The sequence below is a fragment of the Centroberyx affinis genome, unplaced genomic scaffold (assembly GCF_046629955.1).
Source record: "Centroberyx affinis isolate AG114_WGS23_722 - 3 ecotype Tasmania unplaced genomic scaffold, CSIRO-AGI_Caff_v1 ptg002563l_1, whole genome shotgun sequence".
NCBI classification, from domain to species: Eukaryota; Metazoa; Chordata; class Actinopteri; order Beryciformes; family Berycidae; genus Centroberyx; species Centroberyx affinis.
The window spans coordinates 20,665-38,063 of record NW_027280773.1 but is presented as its reverse complement, the minus strand read 5'-3'; the positions used below and the strand labels follow the sequence as shown (position 1 = coordinate 38,063).

The following is a 17,399-nucleotide window of genomic DNA, read 5'->3' as shown; positions in this document are numbered from 1 at the left end:
TCCATCCTTCACAATCTCTCTATATATATGTGGCACTTGTCTTACCACAGTGCATCATGGAAACGATAGGCCAGCGTTTGAGGGACAACAGTCTTTTAGGACAGTACAGTTTTGATGTTCAGTATCAAGTCTGCATAAGAGAGAATCAGGTGTTGTTGTGCACTGGAGAGAGGAGGAGAAAGAGGGGTTGACTTTGGTGTAAGAAGATTCTGTGGAAAAAGAGCGGGTGAGTGCAGATACACTGCGAATATTTGCCCGAGGCAGCTGACACTTCTTGACAAATCCACACTCTTCTCTCTATAGACGGCAGTGTGTGCATGTGAAATGGATACGCAAGCTCTTTGTGCTGGTCACTCATAATCTGTTATTTTCTGGGAGTGTGCGTGTGTGCATGCATGAGTGTGTGTGTGTGTGACAGAGTGTGTGCGTGTGTGTGCATGTGTGTGCAAGCGCAACCGCTCCAGCAGCAGAAACCTGAGAAGGTGTGACTTACGAGATACTGGATTCTGCTCTTTCTGGGGACCGAGGGGTGCTGAAGTGTCAGAATTCCAATTTCCTCCAAACAGTCACTCCCAGTCACACACTCTGACCCGCTGCATCTCTCTCACACAGCCAAACACACTCTGCTGCCTTCACTTTTATTCTCCAGAGCTTGTTTCTCCCCCCCACTCTCTCTCTCTCTCTCTCTCTCTCTCTCTCAGCCATAAACACTGTCTCTCATTCTCTCTCAGTTCCATTCATAAGGTCCCACTAGGAGAAGGCTTGTCTCACACCACCATACTGTACGGCTGTTCTCCCCCCCACCTCTCCCCCTCCTTTCCTCCTCAACCTAAACACTCACCCTTTCTCCTCACATCGAGCAAAAGAGAGGGAAAGGAAGAGAGAGAGAGAGAGAGAGAGAGAGAGAGAGAGAGAGAGAGAGAGAGAGGAGTGATTGAAAGGAGAGTGAGAAGAGAGAGAGAAACAGAGAGAGAGAGAGGGAAGAGTTTGAGAGTCGTGGGCCCCTCCCACTTTCCGGAGATGCTCCGGCCCATCCCTAAATTGTGGGCCAATGAGGGTGGCTCATTCACAACTCATGCGCTCCTTCTACAATAGGTAAGGAGAGAGAGAGAGAGAGAGAGAGAGAGAGAGAGTTTGTGTTTGGGAGAGAAAGACAGTGAGAAAGGAGAGAGCAGAGTGAGGGGGAAGACAGGAGAGAGGGAAGAGAAGCAGCAAGGAAGTTACAACAAAATTCACCCCTGGGAACTAAGTGGTGACTGAGGAATACAGAGAGAGAGGGAGAGAGAGAGAGAGAGAGAGAGAGAGAGAGAGAGGCAGAGATAGGGAAACTGAGAAAGATAAGGGCAGGCAGAGAGTATTAGAGAGAGATGCAGAGGGAGAACTTGTGACAGAGACCCTAACATTATAGGGCTATCAGTAGATTTACAGTCTGGGAGGACCTGAACTGGAGAAACAGCCAGAAAGAGACATTCAGCAGAGACAGGAGAGAGAGGGGGAGAGAGACACAGAGAGAGAGGAGTATTTAAGATAGAGAAGAAACAGTGGAACCTCTTCACTTTGTCACAGCTGCCAGTCAAAACATCAGACAGCAGGAGAGAGAGAGCACACAGACACGACAGGAACACACACACACATTTATAGACGCAGACAGGTGGACAGCCAAGACATGCTACCTGTGCTCCTGCTCCTCTGCGCGGCTGGAGGTGCGTGGGGGTCCGCCCCCGGGGTCTGGGGGTACGGACGGGTGCAGGACAGACAGGGGCCGGGGGCGCCGCTGTGCCCGTCTCCATGCCAGTGCGAGGAGGATGGCATCTTCGTCATGGTGGACTGCTCCGAGTTGGGACTATCATCTGTGCCAGCCAACCTCAGCCCGCTCACCACATACCTGTAAGTAGCACATGTGCTGTTACAACTGCAATAGCAACGATCTGTACGTTTCACAAGCCCAAAGGGGATATGTGGAGTATATCTGAACTCTCCTCTGAGTGTAATCTCTTCCCACTTAGCCTCTCACCTTTACCTGTCACCTCCTGGCCTCTCACCTTACGCCAACTTTTTCCTCGCACCCTCTCTCATCCTTCTGCTTCTATTTCTTTGTTTCTTATCCACTGTGACTTTTTTATCCTCTCTTACACCCTTCATTCCCTGCATATTCACTTTTCCTCTCATTCATTAGCCTATGGTTTGGCGTCACTCTGTGTCATTACTGCTAATATGAAAACTCACTAGCAACATTATTCCAGATTGTGTGTAATGCTGTATGTCTTACTTGGTCAATAAGTCATAATTGAAAAAGAAAAAGCTTGTCAGAATGGATGTGCTTTAAATTCATGCTGTTTCATTAGTGTCATTTTGTGAGCTTGGATTTTGTCTGATTTGAAAATAGAGCAGTAGAATCAGTGGACAACAGTTGGATACAGTATGTGACCAGGGCACAGGGGCATAACCAGCTTTTAGATAAAAATGGACAGGGCCAAGTGGGAACATGTGTGTGTGTGTGTGTGTGTGTGTGAGAGCGAGAGCGTGTGTTGACCACTATGGTAATATTACTGGACCACTTCTTTCAGTGTCAGGTTTCCAAGCGCCAACTGGAGAGCCAGAGTGTGGTGTGTGTGTGTGTTTTGTGTGCATATCTGTGTGAGTGCGTGTGTGTGTGTGTACGCGCACGCCAGCATGCATGCGATACAAGCATATGTTTGTGTGTGTGTGTGTGTGTGTGTACGCACATGATTGCATGTGTCGGAGCTTTTATGAGCACCAAACACTTGCAGTTTTATGCCACTGCCACTTCCAGGCTTCTTGGTGCACAAAACAATAACAAAACTCATTAGGATAACAACACTATCAGGCAGGTTCAGTGGTATGTTAGAGCAGGACAGAATTTCTGGGAGAAATTCAATTATCCTTTGTATGACGCCCTGAGAAAATGAATTCTGTGAGGCACTTTATTTGTAAAGCCTGGAGAAAATGTCAACAATTTATCTGCCTGATTCTTGTGTAGCAGGTCTCGAAAGCCCATGTGAGCTAGAGTACATGACACTTGAATAAACATAAATGCTGTCATTAACAGCTTTTACTTCCTCCATATCTTGTATAGAATGAATCACTATTAAGCTTCACAAACAGGCTTCTTTATGGGGAAAGACAGGAGCTTTAGGTTTATATTAGGAGGTCTAAGCAGTCTCTTTACACCGCCCTGCTGTGGCTTAAAGCCAGATATCTCAAATTGCTTTGCTGCGTCGGCCTCTGAGGACAGATTACAGACACTTTGTGATAACTGATATTGAAGTGATAGAAGTCAAATCCAGGAAACTGAGTGTGATAGAGCAGTTGCTCACTAGGGGCTCCACGAGTGCAGGGACAGAACTCAGAGGGAGTGGGAAAAGATCAACAGTTTATACAGCAAACGGCTCTAAAAGAGACACATAAAACACAAATCTTGAATGATGATTCCTGCCCGACTCTTACCCCTGCCTCTGTTGTCTTGGGAGCCTGCGAGGGCCGGATTTCACTGTGTTCATTTCAGATGAAAGCTAAAACACATGTAGAGTTTATGGTGATGAAATATGGTCTTTGACTCCATCCAGGAATCATTCTACCTATAAGAACATCAGGGGGTCCGGCGAACAATGGGGCACAGAGAACAATGAGAAACGCTACGCCAACACACACACACACGCAAATACATATCTCAGATCCCCAAGGATTCATCAGGGCTTGTGTATGTGTGTGTCTGAGTGTGTGTGTGTGTGTGTGTGTGTGAGAGAGAGAGAGAGAGAGAAAGAGAGAGAGAGAGAGAGAAAGAATTAGAGAGAGAGACAGTGAATGTTGAGTCTCTTGGTCCTCTAAACTAGAAACAGTGATGACCTGAGACTCCCTCGGTGGGAATGAACACTCTTGACTGCCACACTGCAGCCACACACACGCATACACTCACACACCCACACGCACACACACACACACACACACATACATCATTCTCTACAAACACAGGAGTAATTGTTCATTTCCCCTCGTTACCTAACAGTGGAACTGGACCAATTAGTGAGTTTGAGGGCTGATTTAGAATAGGATAAATAAACTCAGCGACCAACCGCACACATCCACACACACACACACACACACACAGACACACACACACACTGCAGAGACAGACAGAGAAGAGGGGGGAACAGAATGTGGCACAACACAACAGATGCAGTGCTACAACAAATCAAGATGCCACACACAAGCATCACAAACATCTTGTTTTTTTGGCCCAGTGAAAAACTCATAATCAAACACATACAAAATGACCCCGCTCTCTAACCTCGCCCACCCGCACAGTCGATGCGGCTCATCCAGCCAGAACCCAGCACAGCGGGCTATAGTTTCTCATTCCGTCCCCTAGTATAAAATGTTACAACAGCGGAGAGCGGGTCCAATCCCCCGGCAGGATCTCTCGGAGCCAGACTCCCGTCCAGCACGCCCCGCTGCGCTGCGGAGGCTGGATTACTGTAGGCAGAGGAGGTCACAGGGATTTGGTCGGGAACAGTCCATATTACAGACCACATCCACACAACACTGTGAAAGTAGATGACATCATTCACCCGTGTCACCGGAGAGCCCTTCAAAGGGGAGCACAACTGTACGGCGCTCATGCTATAGCGGCCGAGAGGGCAATCCAGGCTACAGCTCTGCATGATTCAGTCCCATTTTCTGCTGTTTATTTGTATGCTTGGACCCGACTGATTTACAAGAAACCTATAGTGATCTTAATCAGCAAAAAAGAAGAAAAAAAATCACGTAGTAGCAGTGAAAAGAATGCAGGTCGATGCTGCAAAAAGGAATTTGGCAGTGGAGCAGCTTGTGTTTAGAATGGGCTGACAAAGGTGCTCCGAGCAACTCAGAGCAAAGTGGGCAGAGATTTATGACAATAATCGTTTCCGTGGGCAACGCATGAAATGAGCTGTCATGTGAGAGGCTTTGAAAGACCTTCTCTTTGATATCAGATTAGAGAGGAAAGACAGTGCCCAAGGGTGTGTGTGTGTGTGTGTGTGGGTGTGTGTGTGAATGTATTTGTGTGTGTTGAGTATGAGAACACAGTGTACAGTAAGTGCAGTAAGTAAGTGGATCTGTGCGGTTTTGTCTTTAGCTGCAAGCAAACTGACTTGTCATAATAGATGGCTTCAGTGTGACACAACGAGCAGCTTCTCTGTGACAAATGTTGGCTAGCAAAGGTATTAGTGACCTTTTCCCCCCTATAGACTCTTATCTGTCTGAAGAAAATAATTCTTTATTTATTTATTCATTTATTTATTTATTTATGTTGACAATGATTGGATATATGTTTATGATCTGACTGGAACGTTTGAGGGTGTGATGCGCATAGACAGTCTGTTTGGAAGGTTGTCAGATGCTTATGTTTACACATCACACCCTTCCGTCAGCAGTCTTGAGTGTGTGTGTGTGTGTGTGTGTGTGTGTGTGAGAGAGAGAGAGAGAGAGAGAGAGAGAGAGAGAGAGAGAGAAGAGAGAGAGAGAGTGCATTTGTAGGCCTATGTGTGCCTGGTGCTGGTCTGTAACCGTAGTTGAGCAGTGATTAGGTGATGCTTTGTGGTAGCGGTGAGTGCGGTGAACTTCTAACGGTGTTTTGGCCGAGGCCAGGAAACCACAGCTAGTGCATTACCAGATAGAGGAAAACCAAGGGGTTTGTGTGTGTATGTGTGTGTGTGTGTGTGTGAAGACCACCCAGACTGCGGAGGGAATTTTGTCTAGCCAGTGGAGTTGAGGCAAGACTATAAGGAAAATGGAGCGAGGGAGGATGGAGAACGGGGTGAAAGATTGAAAAGGAGAGAGATGAGAATTAGAAAATAGAGAAATATGTGAAAAAAAATGTGTATTGGAAGATTTTGGAGCCTCTGGTTAAGGATGCGTACACACACACACACACACACGCAGATACACACATGACACGACATCCTGCCTCTGTGCGGTGGCAGTGACTCTAACAGTCGTGTGCGTGTCATTTAGCCATTATGTTGATGGAATGATTCCTATCATGAGTGACCGGGGTCACACTGTAAACATCATGTCTGAGACAGAGAGAGAGGGGAGGGGTACCAACATGAACGAGAATAAGACAATTGCAGAATTCTGAGAATTCAGAAAGGAGACCATAGTGTGTGTGTGTGTGTGTGTGTGTATGTGTGTGTACTGTCACTGGAGGGTCCTCTATACAGCAGCTATCAGCCCCAGCATCAATGTCCTGGCTCCAGACGTCTATGTAGCCCCCCGCCCAAACTACACTCCTCTCCTCTCTCTCTCTCTTTATCTCTCTCTTGCGCTATCTGTCTTCTCCCTCCTCACCCACCTATTCTCCTTTCCTCACCTTTTTCCTCTGGCCTCTTTCAGTTAGCAGAACAAGAATCCATATATTCAGTGTGTGTGTGTGTGTGTGTGTACGTGCGTGTGCGTCTTTGAAGCAGGTGTTGAAGCTGGTCATGCAGCACTAAGTGTAAATGTACGATCATTGATGTGCAATGTGCTTCTTAGAAAACCAAATGAATGCATCGCTCAGGGCAGCAAACAGAAAAAGGAGAGGGGTGTGAATCAAAGGCAAATGCTGTAAATGTTTTCAAGGTGTGTGTGTGTGTGTGTGTGTGTGTGTGTGCGCCGGCGTCTGTTGGGGGTGGTGTTTTGGCTCCAAGCCAACTAACTGCCAATAGAAAGTTGGGGAAGAGAGTTACGTACCTCTAATTATAGAGAAAAAGAGAGAAAAATAGCGACATATACCACCATAGTTAATCTTTCACAAAAAGCTGTATAAAGAAGCATTTACTACACAAGCGTCTTCCTTCCTTCCTTGCTTCCCACAAACTTGTACTGTTTGCCTCAACGTGCCAATTGCTTAGCTCTCTCCTAAATTCCCCGGAGGCCCGACGGTGAACGCCAACAGAAAAAGCCACTTCCGCCCGCTGCAAAAGTGATATTTATGCCGGAGGGATGTTGGAGAGAAGGGATCGGGAGTTAGTGTTGGATACTGCAGCGGTTTGTGGTTTCCTGAGAGCAACCTGGGAGGCTTTTAAACGTCGCTCGGGGACAGACGGCAGGTAGGCAGGTAGAGGACAACAATGGAAACAATGGCTATTCCCTCCGGAGCAAGAGACAGAGGAGACACAGAGGCCATAGTGTGCTCTACCGCTCCATATCCTGTCCCTTAGAAAAAAGTAAAAAGCAATCACAACCCAAGATCTCGGAGGGGGTTAGGGTGGCGGGGAGATTGGGGAGGTAAGGGTGGCTGTGTGTGTGTGTGTGTGTGTGTGTGTGTGTGTTGTGAGTGTATGCACACGAGCTGGCATGCAAGTAGCCTATGTGGACAAAACTCAACGATGCGACATCAGTGAATAAATGAGGAGGCAAAGGAGCATGGTCTTCACATGGGGTCAGAACTGGGCCCACTGAGTGAATCTGTGTTTTTGTATGTTGCGTGTGATACCAGTGTGACGCATGTATGACATGGGGGCTTGGAATGTGCTCTCTGTGACGTGTGGATGAGGGGTGAAGGGCTGCCTCTCACTGAGAGAATGCAGAATGCTTGCATGGCCCAGATTCCTATTCAGCCCCTTACCAACCCTGGGAATCCATGGGAATGTGTGTGTGTGTTTGTGTGTTTGTGTGTGTGTGTGTGTGTGTGTGTGTGTGTGTGTGCATGCATCCGTGCAAGTGCACCAGCCCTCACAGAGAAGGCATTGTCCTGTCCTGGGCCAGTCCAAGCCAAATGTCCCTAACTGTCCTGGTGTGTGTGCATGCATACGTGTGTGCCTACACACACTTACACCCATGAACCGTGACTTTGCGGGCTGTCATTTGTGTCAGTATATGCGTACTTATGGCTAGATAGGAGAATGTTTACATGAGTGTTGATAGCAGTGTGTGTAGGACATAGCTCTCTAAGTGCTTACGGTACCTCGACATGGGTCTGTCTGTCTGCCTGTGTGTGTGATCACTGGCCAGGCCGGCCGACTAAAGTGGCTCATGTGGTGCTGGCAGTGTACAGGTGATGACTAGTAAGAGCTAATGATACTTAATGCCCTCTCCCATAGACACACACACAGGTACACACACACACACACACACACACATATATACACAAGACCCCCAGGTACACAATACACACAAGCAAGTATGTCACACATGCACGCACACACACACACACACACATACTCACACGCACATGCACATACTGACTTAATGATGGTTAATGCCCTATCCAATCCCCCTGTGCAGCATCAAAGCATCCCACAGAGCAGTGCTAATACAGCTACGCTAGCAGGGATTAGGTCGAGAGAATGGGCCACTGGCACAGGAGTTAGCTAACGGGAACAAAGGAGCAATCACAGACACACTTAAATATGTCACACACACACATAGGCACACACCTCAGGGCGCACACTTGAGACAAATGGGTGCACTGCGCAGGAATGCACCGTGGTGGAAGAAGAGATGCAGAAAACAAGAGAGGAGAGAAGAATGAAGTAGGGAGAGAGAGTGCTAAGGGCTCTGAATGACTTTATTAATGATTAATTAATTTCAGCACTCTTAATTTTAGAGGGTTTGGGTGCAGACAGGATGGTAAAATATGAAAAGACAGAGTCCGCACACTAGAAATGGCTCTCATGGCATTTACTAGCTTTACCACCACATGTGATGTTTTGAGTGTGTGCTCTTCTGCAGACATAATGCAAGAATTTAGATATTAGCACCTATTAGACACAGTATATCAAATACAACTTTATCAATATAAACTCTTTATTATACTATTATACTTCTAAAACTACTAATTTTAATGTAGAAGCAGCAATCAAGTACAGTATGACGGTATGAGGCAAGAGTATTACTTCTTGGTGAGACTGGACTCCACAGGTGTGTTTTCCATCTGCAGTCACTGGAGGGAATTCTGCCACTGTAGAGCCTCTGCGACTGCAGCCAGACTCGCTCACGTCTCTATTACATGTCTGAGAAGGAGCGAAAGAGGAAATCTGACTTTTTACATGAATGGCAGGAGGCCAAGCTAAATCTCTTTAAACCAACAGCAGCCACATGTCCTCATTGGTATGGGGTAAGGTTTCATCGGGTGCTGATCTAAGTTCAGTTCTAGATGTTATCCGTGAGTAATATTAATATACGGAGGAGATGAGCTGATCATAGATCTGTGAGCGGGGCAATAAAGGAGGAGCGAGCCAGGAGTGGATTTGAACAATCTTATAACTGGATCCAGTGTCCTCCTGTTTCTGCCATTCAACCAAATGAAGTCATAATAGAGCCTGACACTAATACTCATCGGGTTTCATTTACTGCTAGATCCACTGTTGAGAATCAGCCTCAGATCGGTGTCCAGCAAAAATGTCACACCTCCAAAAAGATACCTTTTCGGGCTTGTGGAAAACTGGCTAATTTTGACATTGATTTCTATGCATTTTTGACACCATTACAACACATTTCAATGGTTTTTGGTTGGTCCTGGGCTCATGAAACATTTCCTCTATGTGGCGTAAAGGGTTAGCTGCGATTTCACGAAGAACGTAAAAGTGGTTTCTGCAAGACACAAATTGAAACATATCATGTAAAGAACATATATGAGTGCCAGACCAAATATACATGCCAAAACAAGAGAAGAGGCCTATGGGCAAAGCTATGCGCTGAAGAATCCCCCTCTGCCTTCCAAAGCTGTGTCCTGCCCACAACAGCTGCCTGTCAGTCCTGTCCACATGTTGGAGGCAGTTGTATGTTGTGTAGCTCCGACTGTTCCAACACTTCCTGTTCCATTACTGAAGTGCTTGACCTTTCACCCCCCTCCCCTCCGTCTCATGACAGGGTGTGTGTGGGAGGACAAGGAGCGGACATAGAGTGTGTGTGCATGTGTGTGTGTGTGTGTGTATACCAGGGTATGAATGAGTCCCAGAGGGCATGAATATGTTTCCCATGACATGGCCTCAGACTAAACAGGCGTTCTCCCCACCCAGACATCCGCCTGTCATTCTCCCCTCAACCGCAGAGAGAGGGAAAGAGCACAAAACATGGGAACACAAAAACACAGACGCATCTCCCTTTTCTCTCTCGTTATCTCGCCTTTTCTCTTCCTGCCTCCCTCTCTGTCTCTCTGCCCTTTTGTAGCCGAGTCCTCCCCGTGGCCCTCCCTGCCCAGGTGAAAGACTTCTCCTCGCCCTCTCCCTCACTCTTTGTGCCCCGTGAATGAGGGAGAGAGAGAATAAGAGAGGGAAAGATAAAGAGAGAGCGCCTTCGGACACAAAGGGCAGTGTACCCCTCCCAGGAAGTCTGGGAGAGAGGGAGAAAAAAAACACATCTTTAGAGGCAGGAGGAGGGGAGGAGAGCATTGTACCCTCCTTCCTGACTCATTGTGTGCATGTGTGTGTGTGTGCGCGCTTGCCTGTGCACGCTCATGTGTGATTGAGAGAAACTGAATGCCCAAGCAGCCAGTCTATTCAGATGCAGTAGAAAAAGCAAACACACTTAGACCTCACCCTCACTCACACACACACACACACACACACACACACACACTCATACACACACAACTATTTAGGCCCTCTTTAAGGCGGCGCCCGAGCATTGACTGCCGGTTGCATTGTGTGGAAAAAAAGATCCTCTTTCATCATGGCCTTAACTGTTTCAAAGAGCTAAGCGGAGAGGATCAGACTGGCTGAATCCGACTGAAGACATTACTGTCATGGCTACTGTAAAAGACAGCCAAGGTGTGGCTCAAGCACCACTGATACAGTTCTCTCACCCTGCAGGCAAGGTTCTGGCTGTTGCTTTCCACTAAAGATCTATTACTCTAATGCTTCACATGGATAAGCTGCCTTCAAAGGCTAAGAGCTTACCGCCATTATTGGCTGTTTGTTTGGTAAGAGTCTCCACCTGAGCGAGGGAGAAAGGGATTGACAGACAGGCAAGAAGAAAGACAGAGAATGCAGGAGGAAGTGAGAGGGAAGACCTCGGGGTAGAGTTCTTGCAAAGACATTGTGGTGTGTGTGTGTGTGTGTGTGTGTGGGTGTGTGTGTGTGAGAGGGAGAGAGAAAGAGAGTCATGAAACTCATCCTTCAAGGGCAACACAGTGAGTTTGTTTGTGTTTATTTGTTGGTGGTCGCATGAGTTCGCATGTGTGAGTGTGTGTGTGTGTCTGCATTGGTATGTACTTGCGTGCAATTTTATGCTTCAGAAACAGGCCGAAAATTTTCCAATACACAGTACACATGTTTACTTTGAAACAATATTTCCCCACAGTGAAACGTATCAAGGCATCTTTCCCGTCTAGCTTTGTCTGACTGACACATTTCAGTTCAGTTCCACCGCGGATGCTAGAAGCAGACACCTGATAGAAGCAGACTGCTGATCACATCGGTCCTGGTCTGTGGGTATATTCACACACCAGGGTGGTCCGCCCCACAAAAGCCACCCGGAGGCTGGAGTGTGTGTGAGTGCGTGTGGACGTGTGTGTCTCCGAACATAAACAGGAGTGTTATTCATGTGATGTGGCCAGTTGTTTTGCTGCGCTAAATCACCAGCCCTTGTCAAAAGTCTCCCAGTTTGAAATCGGCTACAATGGGGCTAGGGGTGCATTCACACCCACACACACACACACTGCCTTTGATCTCAGAACTGATAACATACTTCAGTAGTTCTGTTGACGGCGAAGAGGAAATATGATGAATCACATTATTGTAACTACCGGACTGTGTAACTCCACGCTCCAGTTGAAATTTGAAACAGAGATGGAGAGAGAGAGAGAGTGAGTGAGAGACATAGACACAGGGAGAGAGAGAGAGAGAGAGAGAGGGAGCAGAAGGGCCGGAGATGATGAATGGAAACGTAACTCTCGCTCTCATGCTTCTGTTCCCCCCTTAAGACATGCTCCTTGCCATGGTTACCATATCAATCACAACATAAAGTAGTCAAATATCGAGTGCTTTACCTTTCCCTCCATGCCAACTCTCTCTCTCTTACATACACACGCACACACACGCTTACTTTGGAATGGAAAGACTAAGCGATCTATCAGAGCACATTGTGCGTGTGCATATCACGGAACACTGGAGGGAACCGCGACGGAAAAACGTCCATCTCTTTTTCATGTCTTTTTTTTTTTTTTTCCCCTATTGCTGCAATATTGCTGCCCCGATTTCACACACACGCTACCGTGCATAAACACACGAAACGACAAGCACGCACATGAAAATCTAATTCCTCTCCAGGGAAATGGAGAGAGAGAGAGAGAGAGATCACTGGGGGTTTTTGTCAGTCATTCCGCAGACATTCAGAGAGAGGGAGGGAGACGGAGAGAGGGAGGAACGGATAAAAGGAGAACGATTAAGAGGCAGCTCTGTGAGTGTGTTTGTTGAGGGATGAACATGGGTCTCCATGTCTGCGTCTTCTGCTCCCTTATAGCCCTAATTCTGCTGAGGAGTCTTTAGTTCGTCATTCAGCGGCAGACAGAGATCTGAGGGGAGGAGATGGCCTGTGTGCCTCTACTGGTTGAGAGATCTGATATCCTGGGAGCAACATCAGGCTGTTCGCATGACGCCGCGATGGCCGAGATAGTGCAGGATGGATCTACTGCCTTTCTCCATATGGAGCTATAAGTCGATGAGCAGTTACTGAGCAGTTTGAGACGAACATGTGTACAGATACTCGTGCGCAGACACAAACCTCCATATAAACGCACAACAAAAATACAGAAAAGCACCAACATGCAGACACAAACCTCCGTATAATCGCACAACAAAAATACAGAAAAGCACCAACATGAACTTGCATTCTCTCTCTTTCTCTCTCTCTCGCGCACACACACACACACACACACACACACACACAGAGCAGGCTGTTCCCATGCCCCAAGAGCGTCCAGCAGTTCCTGTGTGTGATGTGGTGAAAGTGTAGCTATAGGGACTGTACCCACCACATCTGCAGCCCCACTGGAAAACAATAGGGGTGTGAAAATGAGGGACAGACATCTTACCACACACACCGCAGCCACCTATAAATGGAACAAATATAGTTACACACACACACAGAATCTGACACACACACACAAACACACACACATGCACACGGACACCAGAGATGCCTGTAAAATGGGGACACAGAAACCGCAATTCTAATTGTGAAACTCGCATACACCGCGTAGCCTGCAAAATCTTTGAGCGCTCTCTTTCTCTTTTTTTTTTTTTTGCGGCCGTTTATTTGCGCTGAAAATATCTGCACGTCACTGCGCCAGCCGACACAATGCACATGTGGTAGTCATCAATCATAATTATCATGGTTTAAAAAAGCCACAGCTGTTATTTGATTTTAAAAACAAGCCATAGCGCAGTGCCGTCCAACGATACGTCAGGTTGTCAGCGGAGGCCTTGGCCTGCAGAGCAGAAATGTCTCTCTCTCTCCGGCTTCCCAACGAGCTAGTTGGAGAGCACAGCTGAGCTGAGCTGCATTCAACCTTTCCCCATGACTCACCACTGTGCGTCTTTATTTTTAAACACTTTCTCTCTCCATCGCTGCGTGTTTATTCTGTCTGAGTGAGGCCGCTGTTATGGACTTCACACAACGTTTGTTTATGGCTTCTTTAATCAGGACCAGATAATGGTGGAGAGTTGTCTCCATCCGTAGACTCATCCCTCGAAGCTGGGAGACGTATGTGCCTGTGTGTGTGTGTGTGTGTGTGTGTGTGTGTGTGCCTGTGCTTGTGTGTGTGTTCCTATACTTGAATGGTCTCTCCAAAATGTTCCAATAAATATTTTTCTCAGCAGAAAATTGGTACACAGACACTGAAAAGGATAAAGGTGTGTGTGTGTGTGTGTGTGTGTGTGTGTGTGTGTGGCATATGTGAGTGGAGGCCTCAGACTGAATTGGATGTGTGCTTTCCGTGTCATACATGATCATGTCAACTGGTTTCCTGTTCCTACTAGCCGTGTCATCCTCATGGAAACTTTGTAATCACTTATATTCACTTCTGTTCTGAATTTAATCAGACTGTACTGGTCTGGTTGTATGCATTCACACATTACTGTCTGGAGCTGTAAAGGATGTGCCGATAAATGGAACAAACACGCAGCGCAGGAGTTACATGTTTTCATTGCAATAGACGTGTTAATAAGAGTATTATTTGGGCTGCGTGGTGGCCTAGTGGTTAGAGAAATCATCACTCCATAGAAAGACCCAGACTCAATACCCCATTTAGGCAAATATCCACCCTGCTTATGTGTCCTTGAGCACTGAAAATGTACCAGCTCCAGTGGTGCTGTTCTGTAGCTGAACCTGACCTCTGACCTCCCTGGAGGAGGGCAAGTGTAAAGAGAATTTACACATTATTATTATACTTTCATAAGGAAAAAATCCAATGCTACATAATTAACTGGCCTACGGTCAACTTCCCCAAATCTCGTGGCACACGTGATAAACGTGGTAAACGTTACTAGCTCTTCACGTGGTGAGAGCACATCTCTTCACACCAACTGACAGTTTCAACAGTGAGAGTGGATCTCCCTACACACACACACACACACACACACACACACACACAGTATGGACAGTGGGACACAATCCAAGACCTGGTGTTGAGTGTCTTTGCGTACTTGACAGAGTGTTACCAAACTCCTGGTACGCTGGATTTGTCTTGTCACAATTAGTAAATATGACAGGCTCCTCTAATGCCCTAGTTTGCGAATCAAAGCATTGCCATGCAGTGTTTTTTTTTCCACATCGCTCCAAAAGCTGAGCGTAGATCAGGGTCTGCGGATAGATCCATCCAGCCCCCCCCCAGCCTGGCTGACTCGACAAACAAATAGCCAGTGTGTCAAAACTCCCAACTGAGAAGGGCTTCTGAGAGCACAGTTTACACTCGCTAGCCCGGTGGTCTGGCTTTATGAGCAATGGTTAGTGTCATACACACACACACACACACACACAGACACACACACACACACACACACACACGCACGCACCCAAGCCTCACTCTTGAAGACTCGTGCTAGACCCCAAGGGTTGTGAAAGCAAAGCAGGGGTGACGTCACACCTCCTCGCTTTCATTGTGTTTATCAAAGAGATGACCTTACATGACTGGGGCCACAAGGTTATATATGTTTTCTACCAAAGGCTGACACATAAGTTGTCCTTACATTATCCCAAACGTTAAAAAAGTAGGTTATGTGTGTGTGTGTGTGTGTGTTGTCTGTGCATGCATGCGTGTGTGTCCGAGCATCCTGCACCTCTCCCTCTTTGACCGCAACCCAGCTGCGTCAACACTCACCCCCCACACACCCTCTCACGTCAGAGTGTGTGTCAGAGAGGCACAGAGAAATGGAGTGTGTCTATGTTATAGCCCCGAACAAAGGGGGAAGGAGATGGTCTCCTGAGAGAGAAAAAAAGAAGAAGAGAGAGAGAGGGAGGGAGGGAGAGAGAGAAAGAGAGAGATAGGGAGGGAGATTGAGGGTCAGATCTGAGAGAAGGTAGAGAAACACATCTGGAAAAGAGAAAGAATCACTGGGACGAGGAGGAAATTACAGCTGCCCAACAATGATTCATTGGGGAAAATTCTATTCTACGCCTCCCGCTCCCCTCTCCCCTCCACCGCTCCTCCCCTCCACCGCCTCCAACCTCTATACCTAACCCTCTAACCTCTCTCCGCTTCTATACTCCCCACTCTCGATGATTGATCGCCATGTGAAAAATGCATTCTAATCATTTTGTAATTTTACTTGTTCCAATGGCCTTCAAAGAGCGTGGTTATGGTATGTATTGATGGATAGTTTGATATTGACCGCCCCCCCCCACCCCCCCACCCCACCCCCTCTCTCTCTCTTTAGGGATCTGAGTATGAATAACATCAGTGAGATCCAGCCCAGAGCCTTCCACAGACTGCACCTGCTATCAGAACTGTGAGTACCAAATCATTCACCTCACATTCAATTAATGAACCTGCATCACCACTACTCATACATGACAAGAAGCAGTCAATCCCCAAGCCGCTGATGTGTGCGGACCTCAGCGATGGGGATTGATGACTCTGGCCTGCCTCTGATCTCTCCTACCAAGAAACTGCCTGCAGCAATACACCAGTAGATCCTGAGATGGCTGCAAAAAAGAAGGAGGCGAAGGGAACCTGATATTCACCCAGAGAGTGGATATACGGTCTTTAATGTGTGCAGAGAGCAGGTTCTGTGCTCAGCATCCAAGCCGCCGCTGTCTTACCTCCCTGGACTTTGTTTCAACTGGACAGCTCAGCGGGAGCAGTACACACGCAGACACATGCCTCGGCCAAGACAAACACACACTATAGGAGAACTTCAGGACAGGACTGGGGAAAATGAAGAAAGCAAAGATTTATATTTTTCTCATTTTTAGCAATAAGGGAAGGGCTGATGCTGTTTGAGGAACAGGCGCCCCAGAAAAATTGCAAAGCTTTCTGAGAACTTTTGCCCCGTATCCCAGTGCATGTACACCTAATACATCAGTTGGCTTTTTAAGACTATTGTTGACCTGGCCAATCACGGATCTGACCACTCAGCAGAATTCAGCTAAGTCTGGGGTTGAGAAGGGCTGCCCACAGATATGCCCTGAGGGTCTGTGTGTGTGTGTGTGTGTGTGTGTGTGTGTGTGTGTGTGTGTGTGTGTGTGTGTGTGTGTGTGTGGGTAGGTGCATGTCTGCGTGAGTGTTTGTGCATGTGCAGTTACACGTGCAGGCGTATGTGTGTATATCAGCTTGCACCTGATTCTTTTACTACTAAAGCCTGCAGCCAGTCGGCCATGAGCTGTGTATGTGAGTGTGTGTGTGTGTGTGTGTGTGTGTGTGTCGGCATCGGGTGTTTGAACAGTCCGTTGTTTTCTTTGCTAATGCTCGCAGCTGCAGCCTGTGAGGCATGAGCTAATGATGATGAAAGTTAAAGGCTAGCTGGATAACAGTACAGTTGACTTTGGGTCACAGTCAAGCTGGGTCTGACCTCTTGGTCGCAGCGGTGCGGTGACTCACATCACCAAGGGTAGAATGAAGCTAAATGATGTTATGTGACACCTTGAGGTTGGAGACTTTGGTTTGACTTTATTGGCCTGTTAAGCCGAACTTCTGCTGTCATACAAATGATGGAGGACAGAAATCGCTGATGGTTTGACACCAATCAGAACCACTCAGCGCATACTGATGCTGACATTTGCTTGTATTTGGGGGGGGTGTGTCTTGGACGGGGCTCATCCTGTTGTTTTTAGTGATCGTCCAGAGAAATCCTCCCTCGTCTGACTCCAGCGCCCAGTGTTTTATAGCCCCACTCATCATGCTCTTTCTGTATCGCTCTCATGTCCCGACGCTTTATGGACAGGTTCTGCTGCTTTGTAACTCTTCCAAGGAGGAT

At 47.3% G+C, this 17,399-nt stretch overlaps 1 protein-coding gene across 1 annotated transcript in view; it reads left to right on the top strand.

Moving 5' to 3' along the window:
* Positions 1 to 1,152: 1,152 nt before the first annotated feature.
* The window catches only part of LOC139656865 (leucine-rich repeat-containing G-protein coupled receptor 6), a gene marked incomplete at its 3' end in the record, with an annotated part of 36,908 nt that continues 20,661 nt past the window's right edge, over positions 1,153 to 17,399 (top strand). Inside the window, exons 1-2 of the mRNA XM_071534498.1 lie at positions 1,153 to 1,887; positions 15,861 to 15,932. Of these exons, the coding sequence (XP_071390599.1) occupies positions 1,667 to 1,887; positions 15,861 to 15,932 (293 nt within the window). The remainder of the gene's footprint in view (positions 1,888 to 15,860; positions 15,933 to 17,399) is intronic.